The 14,199-nt window shown below is 38.3% G+C and overlaps 1 protein-coding gene across 3 annotated transcripts in view; it reads right to left on the bottom strand.

The window, feature by feature from the left end:
* LOC139977170 (terminal uridylyltransferase 4-like) overlaps positions 1-14,199 on the bottom strand; it is a 32,027-nt gene that overhangs the window by 14,651 nt on the left and 3,177 nt on the right. For all 3 annotated transcript variants that reach the window (XM_071986402.1, XM_071986392.1, XM_071986407.1), the window contains exons 2-9: positions 7,777-8,655; positions 6,706-6,822; positions 5,516-5,693; positions 4,727-4,867; positions 3,704-3,776; positions 2,986-3,226; positions 1,976-2,150; positions 520-1,241 (exon numbers count right to left, since the gene is read on the bottom strand). In XM_071986402.1, coding sequence (XP_071842503.1) covers positions 520-1,241; positions 1,976-2,150; positions 2,986-3,226; positions 3,704-3,776; positions 4,727-4,867; positions 5,516-5,693; positions 6,706-6,822; positions 7,777-8,619 — 2,490 coding nt within the window. In that variant the 5' untranslated portion in view covers positions 8,620-8,655. The remainder of the gene's footprint in view (positions 1-519; positions 1,242-1,975; positions 2,151-2,985; positions 3,227-3,703; positions 3,777-4,726; positions 4,868-5,515; positions 5,694-6,705; positions 6,823-7,776; positions 8,656-14,199) is intronic.

Below are 14,199 nucleotides of genomic sequence, written 5' to 3'. Positions count from 1 at the left end.
GCATAAGCGACTACAACTGTGGGAGAAACCAGCAAGGACATAGGGATTACAACTTACATGTCGGGTGGCTTCCAATTCAACATTTTTACTCAAATTTGGAATCTTTTAAATTTAGAAAATCATTTCAGATGGGAAAACAGTAGATTGCTCTTGGATGAAAACCCCACCTTACAATGACCGGGCCGGGTATCGATCCCGGAACCTCCCGATTGCTAAGCCTCATTGCTTCAAATGGCCACCGCCTATATCCACTCAGCCACAGCACTGGTTTAAACACTAAACTACTTTCAATAGTGTTTTAGAAAGTGGACACATTCAACCTTTCATTTTCACAGTGTATACTGCTGACTGCATACAGTAAATTCTTGGAGGTTTCAACATCTATGGTGTCAGTAATGTTACAAAGTAACAATCACATCTTCAGCATCTAGTTCTTCTCGTTTAAGGGAATACTTGCACTACATGTGAGGGTGTAAGTCTGTTAGCAAAACTGATAAAAAAAAAACTATTTAATCTCACCTTACTGACATGTCCCTCCTGTTGGCAATTACTGCATATTTTAGGAACCTTTTGTCCTCTGGACAAATTTTCGCTATCGAATGAGAAGTTGAAATCGATTGGCAACGAATCGGCTTCATTGTTGGACTCGCCCTCGACAACCAGAGACGTCCCTCTTAGATGGTCTAGGCTTTCATTTTCAATTGTTTCTTCTGATATAGAGACGCTAGGATTGTCAGCTTCCATTTGATCTATGTTATCATCACTAATGACTTTGTCAATATTTCTTTCGTTTCCCTGAGTTCTTTCTGTAATGGTATCCACTGGAGGTATATCCGGCGGACAGTCTTCGCCCTCTGAAAACATAAACGAATCGTCCGTCAGGTGTTTTGCGTGATCGCTTGACGACTTGTCTAAGAATCCACTACCATCTCCATCTGGTGATGGTTCCACGACAGAGGTCTCCCCGTCCGTTTCCTCCGGCGAGTAGTTTGCTAGTAAGCTGTCTTCCTCGAGAGAAGTAGAAAGAAGACTGCTGTCCTGATTCAGGGATTCGTTTCCATGGCTGTGAGATGACGCCGCAGCCCCTTCTGTTCTCTTTTGAGTTGATGATTTATTGTCCTCTTTCTGATCACAAGCTGAGAAATACTCTAAGGCAATGTGAAAGCAATCCATGATATAACTCATTACCTCTGCCGCTGACAAATATTTGGTAACAGCTTTCTTCTCTGGAGCACAAGGATCTGTTATTAATGAAGCCAAAACAAATTAGATTAGATTGCTTATTCTGTCAAATGCCCATCATTTGACCAAAGGGAAAGAAGGTGAAGGGGTGGGGGGGCGGGGGTGGAGAAGAAGGAGTAGAGTTTTCCTTATTACAATTTTCTCTATTTTACTATCTTCATGCAAAACATGAAGAGGAAAACCAAACCTTAATTTATTTTAAGATTTCACCTTCACTTTAAAGCTTGTACAAGTCTTTTTCTAGTTTTAATTCTTTTTACTCTTCTGTTATTTAATTTCTCCTTTTTGTCTCACCACGTATAGGACACTGCCATCTTTAATATTGTTTTTGTATAACTTGTAAATGTTAACAGTCTCCAAACACCTCTATGGGGATAAAAAGGGTATAAAACTGAAACCTAGTGGAGTCATTATGACATAGCCATATTCCAGGAGACTTCTTGCAAAAAAACAAACTTTTTAAACTTTCATATACCTTGAATGCAGAAATAATTTTTCTTCACTGGTTTGTATGGTTGATTGTGACAAGGAGAGCGAGAGGAAAGGGGAGGGGGAAGGGGGTGGATTGAGGACTTCACCATCACAAGCATCTGTATAATAGGTGGTAAAGATAATGGTTATGGTATTTTTTTCATTTAATATAGTTTACTTCAAAAGCTATCAATGACATGAGATTCTAGACCAAAATGAAAAAAAAAATTCATCCATAATTGGATTTGAAAGTATAACGTACCCTCGACTACAATTCTCCTGTTATTGATGTTCAAGTCTTTCCGAGTTGGTGCCTTCCTTTTCCTTATGCAGATAACTTCTTCTTCTAGGTTTCTCTCCACAAGGTAGCAGTGAAATATGGCAATCCAAAGTTCTCCTAAACTCTCTTCGTTTCTGATAGGAGGTAGCTTTTCATCCTAATGACAGATCACATAGTAAGATGTTTTTGATTTCATCGACAAAATACAGCATGATGCACCACTCTAGACTAGACCCCCCAAGGTGATATATATATAACTGGTAAACAAGGTCCCAAATGATATAAGAATCCCAGAACAATGAACGTTCATTTAACTTGTCAAGTTTTCATTGCCAATAATTACCGAAAGAGGCTAAAATGTTGAAATTTTCCAGCTTAATATTTTAAGCACAATTAACGCAAATTTGACAGAGTATTCCGCACAACAACACGATGAGGTTCGAAACAAACTCATGTGTCTTGTTAATGAATGTTCCATGCCGACCAAATGGCATTGCTGCTTTATGGGATTGTATACCAGAGTTGAAACCACAGTATTTCTCCACACTGTTATTCCAGGCGCTTCATTAAAAGCTAAGACACTATATTCAAGTAATGAAACACTTACACTTTGTTATTTCATTAAAGCAGTAAACTAACTTGAACTCTTTAAATTTCTCTACACTGTTGTTATTTCCATTGTTAGGTGCTTCACTATTATGCAGTACACTTGAGCTAACCACCTAGGCTTTTGTCACAATGCTGTTTATGCCATGGATAAGAATTGCATTTAATCAATATATCGAGTTGACTTTTTTACCTTTTTTCACTCCATTGCCAGGTCTTCATTAAATTTTCATCTTAAGCTCAACAAAACGGAAATGTTCCTCTATATTTGCTTCAATAGTTGGCCGACCTTTTTTTTTTTTTTTTTCCGAGTCCGATTCCTGATAAATTTAGTTTTGAACAACAAACCTATTGTAGTTCCTCCCCTATTGTAGTAAATGACATACCTCTTGTATAACTGGAACCACGATTGGTCGGCGCCTCTGCAAGAAGTAGATGACCATCAGTGAGTAGATGTAGGGTGGTAGACTCCCATCCTGGGGTCTATCAATCTCCAGGGTATGTGCCCAATGACGGAATGCTATCGCAAGCTTGCTGACCCTTTCGTCGATCTTGCTATATTCTTGCAGTAAGTGCGACGTGGCTACTGCCTGCTCACTGCCCGTACCAAGTTCACAGTAGAGATTACTGCAAGAGATCAATTTATACTTGGTGATAAGTTTTAATATTTGATTTTTATTGAAGCCGGTTCTTATCCAAGCAACCTTCAGATTATTTCTCTCAGCTGTATACTCATGTTTCACATAGCAACCTATAACAACAGGATACTACAACCTTCTTGAACTAACTCAGGCCCCCCCACCAAATACAAATCATATCAGCAGTATTGTAAGACACTGTAATGTTCCATTCTTCCAGTGTGCAAATATTTCACAAAATTTTGTTTTATTGGAATACAAGAATCTAGTTCTGTATGATACTATAAACATAGCGACCTATATATCATTATCATGTTTCTTGACCTCCAGTTAAACCCTGCGCCCTGCTTGAGTTATCACTGTGTAAACATACAACCTACTATGTGTCTTGGAAACAACCCTTGTAAAAGGTCACAGGGAGTTCACAACACTAAAAAGGTCTTTGTTATGAAAACAACTCCCTCACCTTTTGGAATCAGTGAAGAATACCACTGGATATTTATCTTCAAATTTACTGCCGACATCTTTGCAGAATTCCTCTGTGGTAAGAGAGGGAAAGGGAAAGAAAATAGAACAAAAGCTATATTTGAAATATGAAAATTCAAAAACAGAAAAATGGAAAAAAACATTCCACTATTTATTGAAGTGTCATAATGAGAAAAAAAAAACAGTATTTCATATCAGGTGGATGGGTTAACAGTGTTACATCACACAGCCTCACTATTCATTCCCACAATAATGCAACCTTTTTCAGCTGTCTAATAAGCTGACGTGAGGTGGAACATTCAATGCAAATCAATGGTGTATGTGGGGTAATGTTCAAAATCACTACATGGGGGGCAAGTGAACTTCCTGCATGATCTATGTGTACCTGAAGCAATTATTTTATTCTTAATGTTTACTGTAAATTTAATCAAATACTGCTAAAGTGTCAAATGTTTTCTTCCCAGAGCAATTGACCTCTGAACTAATGATTTCCCTCCCTTCTTTCCATTCCAATCACCCTCTCTCCACCCAATACTATCCCTGTCTGTCTCTCCCATTCTCTGTCCCTGTCTCCACCTCCCTTCTCTATCCCTGTCTCCCTCCCCTTTTCTCCATCCTTGTCTCCTTCCCCCCTTCTCCATCCCTCCCTCCCCCTTCTCTATACCTGTCTCTCTCTATCCCCTTCACCATCTTTGCCTCCTTCCTCGTTCTCTATCCCTGTCTCCCTCCATGCCCCTTCTCTATCCGTCTTCCTCCACCCCTTCTCTTCCCTCCCATTTTCCTATCTCTTACTATGGTTATATTTGTCTAAGTTCACAGTCTTGTATCAAGGGCCAAGGTCTTGTCAGATAACTTTGCACAAACCATGTAAATGCTAACTTTTCACACCCAAACACACACGTGTGCACGATTCAAACAGTTGCTTCCATCTCCCTCCACCTCTTAGCTACCTATCTCCCTCTTCTCTACCCCCCTTTCTTCCTCCCTCCCATTTCATACTCACTCTCTTCACTTAAGACATTTAGCACAGTGACCAGCATCTCCGCAGGACTTCTTTTACCACTCGTCGTTAGATTCAGGTTGACTCCTGAAGTCTTGAAACCAAATCCACTCACGGATGAACCGTAAAGCTGCACTAAGCAATCTGTCAAATGTATGGAATAGGTCAATGTTCAACAACTATTCCTTGGGCTTGACAACAAAAAATAAATAATCACCTCCTCCTCCTCCTCCTACATGGCACCAAAAGTTGACTTGATTTGATTTTATTCAGCAAATTAAATCATTCTTCATCTACATAAGAAAATTGCACATATAGAGAAACATTTAAAATACAAGATGGAAATATACTTAAATGCAACAAAAAGAAAATAACATGCAAAGGATAACCCTTTAAGCTAAAAGCTCATTTCCAAATGGGTCCTTATAACCTTAAAAATACAAAAGATAAGAAAATTACTATTAAAACATCTAAAACATGCAAACAAACACTGTAAAAAATAAAAAGCAAGAAAGATATTTACAAGCTAGACATTCATATGATTTAAAAGGTAGGCTTTGGCATCTTGTTTTGTTGTTGTTGTTGAAATTATCGTTGAGACATTTCTGTACCCCACTGCAATGCATACAGTGTGAAACAAGTAGTAATTGGTACTTGGAAGTATACTTTTGCCTTCTTCTCCCTGGCATGTATCATGTATGTATCAAAATATGGCAACTTTCAACAACAAAAAAACAGGGCCACATTTGGAGTTATATTTGTTATCCTTGAGAAACTAACAGACTTTAGTACCTGGCATACTGTTTCGAATCACTCCGTTGATACGGCTCGCAACCTCTCTCCTCTCCGCCATCATCTTATCTGTCAGTCCAACTTTTTCAACGATATCTTCTATGGTGGCAGTTAGGGCCTCAGCGTGGCAGGCGGATAGCTTTGGTACGGTCTTGAAATTATCGGCAACACTTTTATTCTAGGGCAGAATAGGAAGTTAAAGCGAGTTACCATATGAAAACAGACTCTCTAAACCATTGATTCTTCTAGAGAGTTGATCACTCTATACAGTAGGTGGTCTGTGATATCATCATGGCAAATATTCTTCAAAAACCTTCTCTTTCCTAGGTTAATCTTCTTGTCAATTTAATTTTTCAAATGTGATACTTTTGAAATGTTTGCTTTAATAGCTGTCAAAGTTCTCTGTACTTTTGATCAAAAAGGGACTTCTGTTGTAGAAATTGTTATAATGAAAAACAATGACATTCTCAACTGGATGGCCTTGATGAATTCCCTTCACGCTGTTTGCAAGAAGTATAATATATATCGCCAAATTTGCCCAAAACCCATTCCTATATACCTCTGTCGTACAGAGAATGCTACGGTATGAAATGTGGTTTTAACCTAAGGTTGCAGAAAATGTCAAGCACTTTTGTTCAGCAATTCAATTTCAGCCACTGGAATATATCCCTCTAACCCTGATTAAATATTATACTGGGAACAGAGAAATGGATGAAAATGGAATACATCTTTGCAAATAACAGTTCAAAGCAACTTATGATTTCTTCAAATGATGTAAGACAGGGTTTCCCTTACTTTATCCACCCACGAACCCCCTGTGGATGTCAGAGTTGTGCACCAACCCCCAACTTTTCGAAACACAATCTGAGTCATTATTATACTATAATACCCATAACAGCATGTGTCTGTTTCATAATTCAGTTATTTATCACATGCAAGGTACGGTACTACTATGGCAACATATGCGTATCGAACGCGAAAAGAGTTTGTCGATAGGTACGACTTTTGTACATTACTAAATGATATGATATATCAGATTTTAGTTCAACAAAATGTACTCTAGTTTTGACTTTCAGAAAAATCTCACAAACCCCCTGGGATGGACTCACGCACCCCCTGGGGGTTCATTCCCCCAGTTAGGGAACCCCTGACGTAAGATTTCAATTGAAGATTGACTTTACACTCTGTACCTTCATAAGTCTCTTATGTCTCGTTTGGCTGGCGTGGTCTTCGCAGTCTTCGAGGGTGTCCATGTGATAGTTACATAATCTACAAAAATACTTGGCTTTGGGATACTTTGGTTTCCTCTGTCGATAGAAGAGAAAGGAAAGATGAAGACTGTTCAAATGATTCAAGTTTAATCCATACAGAGTGAAACAAAAGTTCCAAAGAAGAAAAGCCCACAGTACAGTACAAAACTGCCACCCCTGGAAAAGGTTTCGTAGAAACTGTCTGGCCTGTTGAGTTTTGTAAACAAACAAAGACAAATCCATCAGAATGCAGATTCTGTTTAACATTCTGAGGTTGACACTCACAACTTGATCTGTTCGTGGCTATGCTACGATGGGTGCTTCTAAACTGTCTCCCCCTCAGGCTTCTACAAACGCACTAGTACTTTCCATACAGTATATATTAACATTCCTGTCACATTTTTTGTTAATACCAAAATTTGCCGTTTTCCTTCCTTTTTAAATAGAATTTTATCAAACCTTCATTCCATTTGTATTTGTTTTGGGGATATTTACACTTTCCTTATTGTAAGTGTTTCTTTATTGGTTACAAAAATGAAAGATTGATTCATGGAGCATACAGTAACTTCATCTTGAAAAAAAAATCTATCTGGTCTTGCAGATGGTTATTGCACTCATACCACCACAGTTGAATGTTTCCATTGGTACACATAGTATAACACTAACAATGAAAATCAGCTAGATACAGGTGGATGAAAGACAGACAAGGTAAACGTAGAGCTCTGTAGAACTTCTTCAGAATGGTACCTTGGGAAGAAGTGGGTATCGACTAAGCAGTGGGTGAGTGGGTGTGCAGTGATAAAGTGTTACCAATTTATGTGGATTTGAAATTATTATTATTATTTTTTTTTACAAAATTTAAAAATTTAGAAATAAGAATCGATGTCAAGCATGGATACAGATGAGTCTGATTGGAAGTCGATAACTACGTTAATTGACACTTTCTCTCCTCACTGCCCTTCCAGACAACAGAGTACAGTCGCAAGACAAAGGGACATGTGCCTTACTTACCTTCTGCAATTTAAAGATACCCATTCTTTTGAGCTCCTTCCCTTCCAGCAAGCTATCTACCTCTTCTTGTGATATAGTCAACTTGTCAGGTTCTACGCCGGACCTATCGTCTTTAACCTGGTCCTTCTGTTCGTGTCCTACAGACGCAGCACTTGCGCCTACTGCTGGTGTCTTTTCTTCTCTCTTTCTGTCCCTGTTTGGTCTAGGAGCATCCGACACCTCTGCCCTAACTTGACCCGTCTTCACGTTATGCCTTGCGGCGCCGGTATTGCCGTCACTGTTTCTGTTTCCATTTGTACCTACTTTTGCAGACCCTTCTTCCCTGCCGTTATTTCGTGGGGATTCATTCTGAGCCTTGGGTACACCAATTGGTGGGTTTCCTTTAGGTTTTCCATCCCTCCTCTTTTGATTGGCATAATAGGGTTGGTTCGGACCTGGCCCTAGGTGTCCCCTTGACCCTTCACCCCTGCTCTGGAATCCATGCCCGTTATTCTTTGTACTGTTTCCTCCTCGTACCATTCGAGGAGGTCTGTAATTGTTTCGCATTGCACCATTCTGCCTTGTGTCTGTACCACTACTGCCACCCCTCCCAGGACCGCCACTGCCACTATGACGACCACCACCACCACCACGACCACCACCACCACCACCACCACCCCCACTAGTTTGGCCTGACTTTGATTTTTCCTTTGATCCCGGGGGTCTACTGGACTTGCTCTCGTTTGTTTTCGCTCTACTTTTTTCATTGGTGATCTCTAACAGACCGATGTCAGGGAGGCCAGCCGGTGGCTGCTTAGGAACAGCCTTTGGCCTTCCTGCTGGTGGCTTGTGACTGCTCTCCATTTGATGACAGTCTTGGGAGCACTAGAGAGTTGTAAACTGTGAAAATGGAAAAAATAAAAACAGAATGAGGTGGAGTAACATGATTACTGTTTAAGGTAATCTAAGATCTTCTTTCCTGCCCCCCACCCTCCCGGAGCACTAGTAAACTGTGAAAATGGGGAAAAAACAACACAATGAGGTGGATGAACATGATTATAAGCTACTCTAAGATCTGCCCCCCCACCCCCCCCCCCCCCCCCCCCCCCCCGTAAACCACAATAAGTCAATCACTTCACACAGAATTGTTAGGAAAAGAGGGATCCTGGGTTTTTACTCTTTCCAAGATAGAACAGGTTTAAAGACACACATACTCACAAGTTAAACAAAACATGTCCCAAACACACAATTGAACTTAAACATATATTTATTTCCTCAAAATAATGAATTGAAAGCAAGTTAGCTGCAACAGAGATTTGGATTTCAAGGGTGCACTTCCAATGATTTGATTGGTTTCTCTTTAACTTCAATGACTACTTAGCTATCAATCAACTATCATATGGGTGCACATGCATAATAATTTTCTTTAGCCATATTTGTTTTTCTCTACATTCATTACAGACTTGCAATTACAGAGAAGACAGTGATATTACAAACGCAGGATTCTGCGTCAGAGGTGCAAGAGTTTAGCCAGGGACACAAAATCTTCAGATTGCTCGAGTCCCACCGAGCATGAACGTAAACTTGTTTCTTCTTTTTATTGTGAGAAACAAATCCCGAATACCTGTACACACTCACAACTAGGCCTATATGCAAAACACAACAAAACATTTCTATTGAATGAACACTTTTCTTTCTTCTCAAAAGAACCAAACCTTCTTCTCAAAGGAACCAAAAACTTCTTCCACTCCTACAGATAATTGTTTGAAAAAAATTAAAACTAGCCGTCAACTGCAAGTTGCAATGCTCTGATATAGAGTTAACAACATTCTATTAAAGAAATTTTCATGCTTAAAATAGTCAATGGGGCTTTTCCAGAGTTTTCCTGTGATTTGATTGGCTCACCCATTGTCTGTGAACATTTATGCATATTCAGTGATCAATGAACATAACAGTATGTTGTTAAGTCTAAGTAGCAATACTGATTTCCCACTTTCAACGATCATTGTTTGACATATGGGTCTGTTCACATTAAGGTGCCCAAAATTTGTTGCCAAAGGTAACACTTTTTCAAATAACAATAAAGAATGTCTACTCTTAATAAATAACAGTACTAATATCTAATATCAATTTATGAATCGGAATCAACCAGACTAAAACTACTTAGGTAATCATATTTTAGGTAAAAAAAAAGTGTGAAAATCCATAAATTGCCGATATTCCTCATTTAAAATGAGTGTGTCAATGCATTGTGTTACACTTGGGAATATTGTTGTTATTTTATATTAAAGTCTCAATGTGTGTTTGCTGATGAATTTCGGAAAACAAACATCCCAAGCAGATTCAATGAGCGTGTTTCAAGCTATTGTAGCAGACAATCATAGCATAACTACTGTATGTATACATAGTGACGTCACTCTGATGCTACAGTAAATTAGTCAAAATGGGTCAGTTTTACTAGTACAGTACTAAATGATGGAAATGTGTATTGTTAATAAGGTCAGATTTGAACATTTTATGTAATTCTGATGTTTCCAATAACATTCAGGCCCAAGCATAGGATATACTGTATCCTTTAGACTTGTCACAAGTTGACAGTAAGGTGAAATGTATAGTTAAAATGACAACAAGGTTAAGAATTATTCTGTTGTAGGAAATTTGTTTACTCTTGCACAAGTTGTACACTAACTTCAACCACTTTGACCATTTAGTTGAAACTAGTGCTATTTCTACAATATATTAGATTCACAAAGGTGTCTGAAACACATGGTGATGTCGAAAACATATTGTTGAATTATTTTGCTACATTTGGCATGATTGACTAAGTTTTGAGTTGTGCAGCATGTATGTTTGCAGCAATAGTATGTGTCATAATATACTGTATGAAGTGGTTAATGATTGTGTCTTTTTTTCAAGCAATATTAATGTTTTGTTTTTCTGCACATCACCAGTGTTTCGGACATCTCAAACATGGACGGAAAAGTGTAAGTGGTTATAAAATCAAGACATATGATTGGAAATATGTCTTGTACATACTTTAATTGAGGGAGTACTGTACTTATGCCTATATTATCTGAACAAAACAGTCGGTTAACTGTACTGTTTAATGTAGGTATAAACAAACTTCATATAATATGTGCTACATGATTTTTTTTCAAAAAAATGTGGAGGGTAAAACTTTCCAACATTGTTTAACTTCATTGTGAAAATAAAATGTGACTGAATTGACATGAACCTTATATTGTTATAATTATAACAGTATAACTAAATCACACCACTTCTGACATTTGGTATTAAATCCCAAACTAGGTCACTCAACAATTGGTATACAAAATGTGGACGGAAAAAGTGATGTCCGAAACACGGGTCAGGTTTTGCAATAATTCACAAAATTCATCCGTGAAAGTTTCTGAATATTATGACAGGGAACCTATAGCCACAAAGTTTAATCATGACAAAATTTGTAGCAATCTCCTTTTAGAGTTTGGAATAGCTCCAAGTACAAATAATGCACTTTGAAAATGACAACATTTTCTGTCCACACTTTGACACCACTGGGAGTATAGCATATCATATGCCTATCTCAGGAAATTGTCTATGCTATGGCAGCTACAGCTGGGTGGACTCTCTCCATGGGCATATTATTTCTATCTCTAGAGTCTCCTAGTAATTGGTTCCATATACTTGTTACTGTGTCTTGGTAGTGATAGTGACACTTGCTTGTTTTCTGAATCTTACAACTAATGACACTGCCGTTACAACATACACATGCTGCACTAGCCAACATCGGTGAGTAGGGTTAAGAAAGTTCTGAGTATTGCATGTTCTTATGGAATAATAGAACACATTGTTTCCTTTGCCAAACGTAGGGGCGGAAGTCTTACTGAGTGGACGCAATTAGCTTTGAGGCCTAGGTTAAACAAAATGCATTGAATTTCCAAAGTCCTAAGCGTAGGCCTTATCACATAAATATCACTGCACGACATTGAGTCAGTCAATTTGGCACAAATGTGGTACTTTGAACAGAAAATGGGTTAGGCCTATCGACAAATCATAAGGTCTCCGGCAGTCGAGTTCTAGGACAATAGTATTAAAACTCAAGGTTGAACCAAAATCATAGCTCAATGCATGAACTGGACAATTGTAGTGTGCCTGCTAACATCTAACCAACTTTTCGATATTAAATTTGGACGATTTCTGCAATATACCTGTGAGAAATCTAAAATATGAAGAAAAAAATTCTTTTCATTATTAACATATTTTGTCGTAGTGTTTGTGATAGGATGGTTACCAAAATGTACTTGAAGTGGGTAATTTGGCAGCGATAGACCTATCTTTTGTGTAACACCATAATTTACATTGTCAAGCATGATCGGTAGTTCTCAGACACTCATCGGGAAAATTGCCAATCTCATCAATGTCAGCATAGCGTGCACTATTGCGCAAGCTTATAGTTCACATTTTCACATGTTACGCCTGACTGATTAGCTCTCAGCTGACACTCCAGTTAATGACAACCTGTCTATGATATCAAAGATACATGTGGAAAGTGGACTTCCTTAATGAACAAAATGAAAAACATTTTGTTGTTTCACGGTAAACTTGTTCCTGACAAAAGCTTCCTGGCATTGACAATCGATCGAACTTCAACTAGTCACTATCAGTGTTGGCCTACTTTCCGGTTATATGTATTGCAGTTACCCTCATGTATAGGCCAATAGGTGATATACAGTACCGAATGTATATATATAAATGAAAAGATTATTACACCCGTTTTTGAGTCATTGACATTTCCTTTTCAAGTTTACAGATAGTTTTGGATTGCTAATAATATTCGCTAATTTTCTCATATGTTACCTTTCAGTTTAAACTAGTAAGTTCTCGCCATGGTACAGTAAGTCATTATTAAACACAACAGCATACCAAGGTTGTGACTTGATGTACTGTAATGTTATATGGTTTCTGTACAGTTTAATAGTCTCATAAGAATATATATTTTCATTGCCCAAGTGCCAAATGAACCACTTATCTTGAATTCAGTCCAATACGTCACCAAAATCATTTAAGTGAAGCTATCAGCCACTATAATTGAGCGGTGTTTTAATATTTCAATGTTTTTCTTAATAATTTTGAACGGAAGAATTGCACTCCGTTAACAAGCACCACACACAGAAAATCCCCATACGTTTTGCACCTGCAAATAGCTAAATGATTCACACAGTTAACGTCCATTCAGATTGGTCAAGAAGAAAACTTTCATAGCATTTTGAACTTGGCTTGTAAGTTGGTTTTCATCATGTTCAGAGTCGTCCGCCAATAGCACTACGCGTTTCAAGTTGAAGTCACAGTAAACTTCTTGCATTACAGGGAGCGTTCCAGTCGCTGTGTACATGTGCGTAACTATCTCTGGAACAATCTACCATTTTCAATTCGCAATGCACCATCGGTTGACTGCTTTAAGCATCTCTTAAAAACACTATTATTCCCAAATTTACAGTGATTTGTCTTGCATATTTGTGTACTTGTTTTAAGCGCTTTGAGGCCTTTGCATAAAGCGCTCTATAAATATTTGCTTATTATTATTATCATGGTAATTGCCGTGCCATTTCCGTTTGGTGGTCTCTGATGACTCACCGACTTCCACCGTGACGGCCAAAAATATTCATTGTGAAAGGGTGTGGAAAGGGTGCTACTTTCTTACCCTATGATTCTAGTCCGAGCTGAACGGTTGAGAAATAACATAGACGGTATACCTTTGCATTGCAAAATTATTGTTGCAAGGAAATGATGTTCGACAAAAATTTTGTGTGCGATGATAACTAGAAGATATAAGAATGTTCGTGGCAGACTATTAGCCAATCCAATCATCGGAAATTATAGGAAGTAATCCTTTAAAACTAAACATGCAACTGAGTTTCAGCTGCACAAATTTTACCTACAGTCGAGTGGATTCTACATATAACTATAAGCTACTTTTTTTGTGGAGGCCTGTGACATGGACTGCAACATGCAGGCCGAGGTACTGTACTCTTAGAAATTAACATTATGATTGTAACATTTTATGGTGTTGATGCAAGAGGATTTTCAAAACGATACAATGTGTTTTAATTTTTTTGGTAATTGACAAAATATTACTTGAAAATATACAGTGAGCAATAGAAAGGTTTCTTCAAAAGGAGGTCATGGCAGTTCAAACGGAGGTCATGGCAGTTGAAATGAGAGATACGATGCTGTAGCCTTTGCCAACCCATCTCACTTAGCCTTCTGCATCTTCTTCTTCTTAATACGTTGCAGAAACCCATAGGGCAAAAGCGCAACGGGGAGATAGACAGCACTAGCGGCACGCCAGACGACACCTAAATGTGTCGATGCTCTGCACGCACACCTGCTCATCATACAACTTATTCCAACCAGCAATGGCAGAGGGAAAAAAAGAATGCTTTT

The sequence above is a fragment of the Apostichopus japonicus genome, chromosome 2 (genome assembly GCF_037975245.1).
Source record: "Apostichopus japonicus isolate 1M-3 chromosome 2, ASM3797524v1, whole genome shotgun sequence".
Lineage (NCBI taxonomy): Eukaryota > Metazoa > Echinodermata > Holothuroidea > Aspidochirotida > Stichopodidae > Apostichopus > Apostichopus japonicus.
This window is presented reverse-complemented; position numbering and strand designations above follow the sequence as displayed.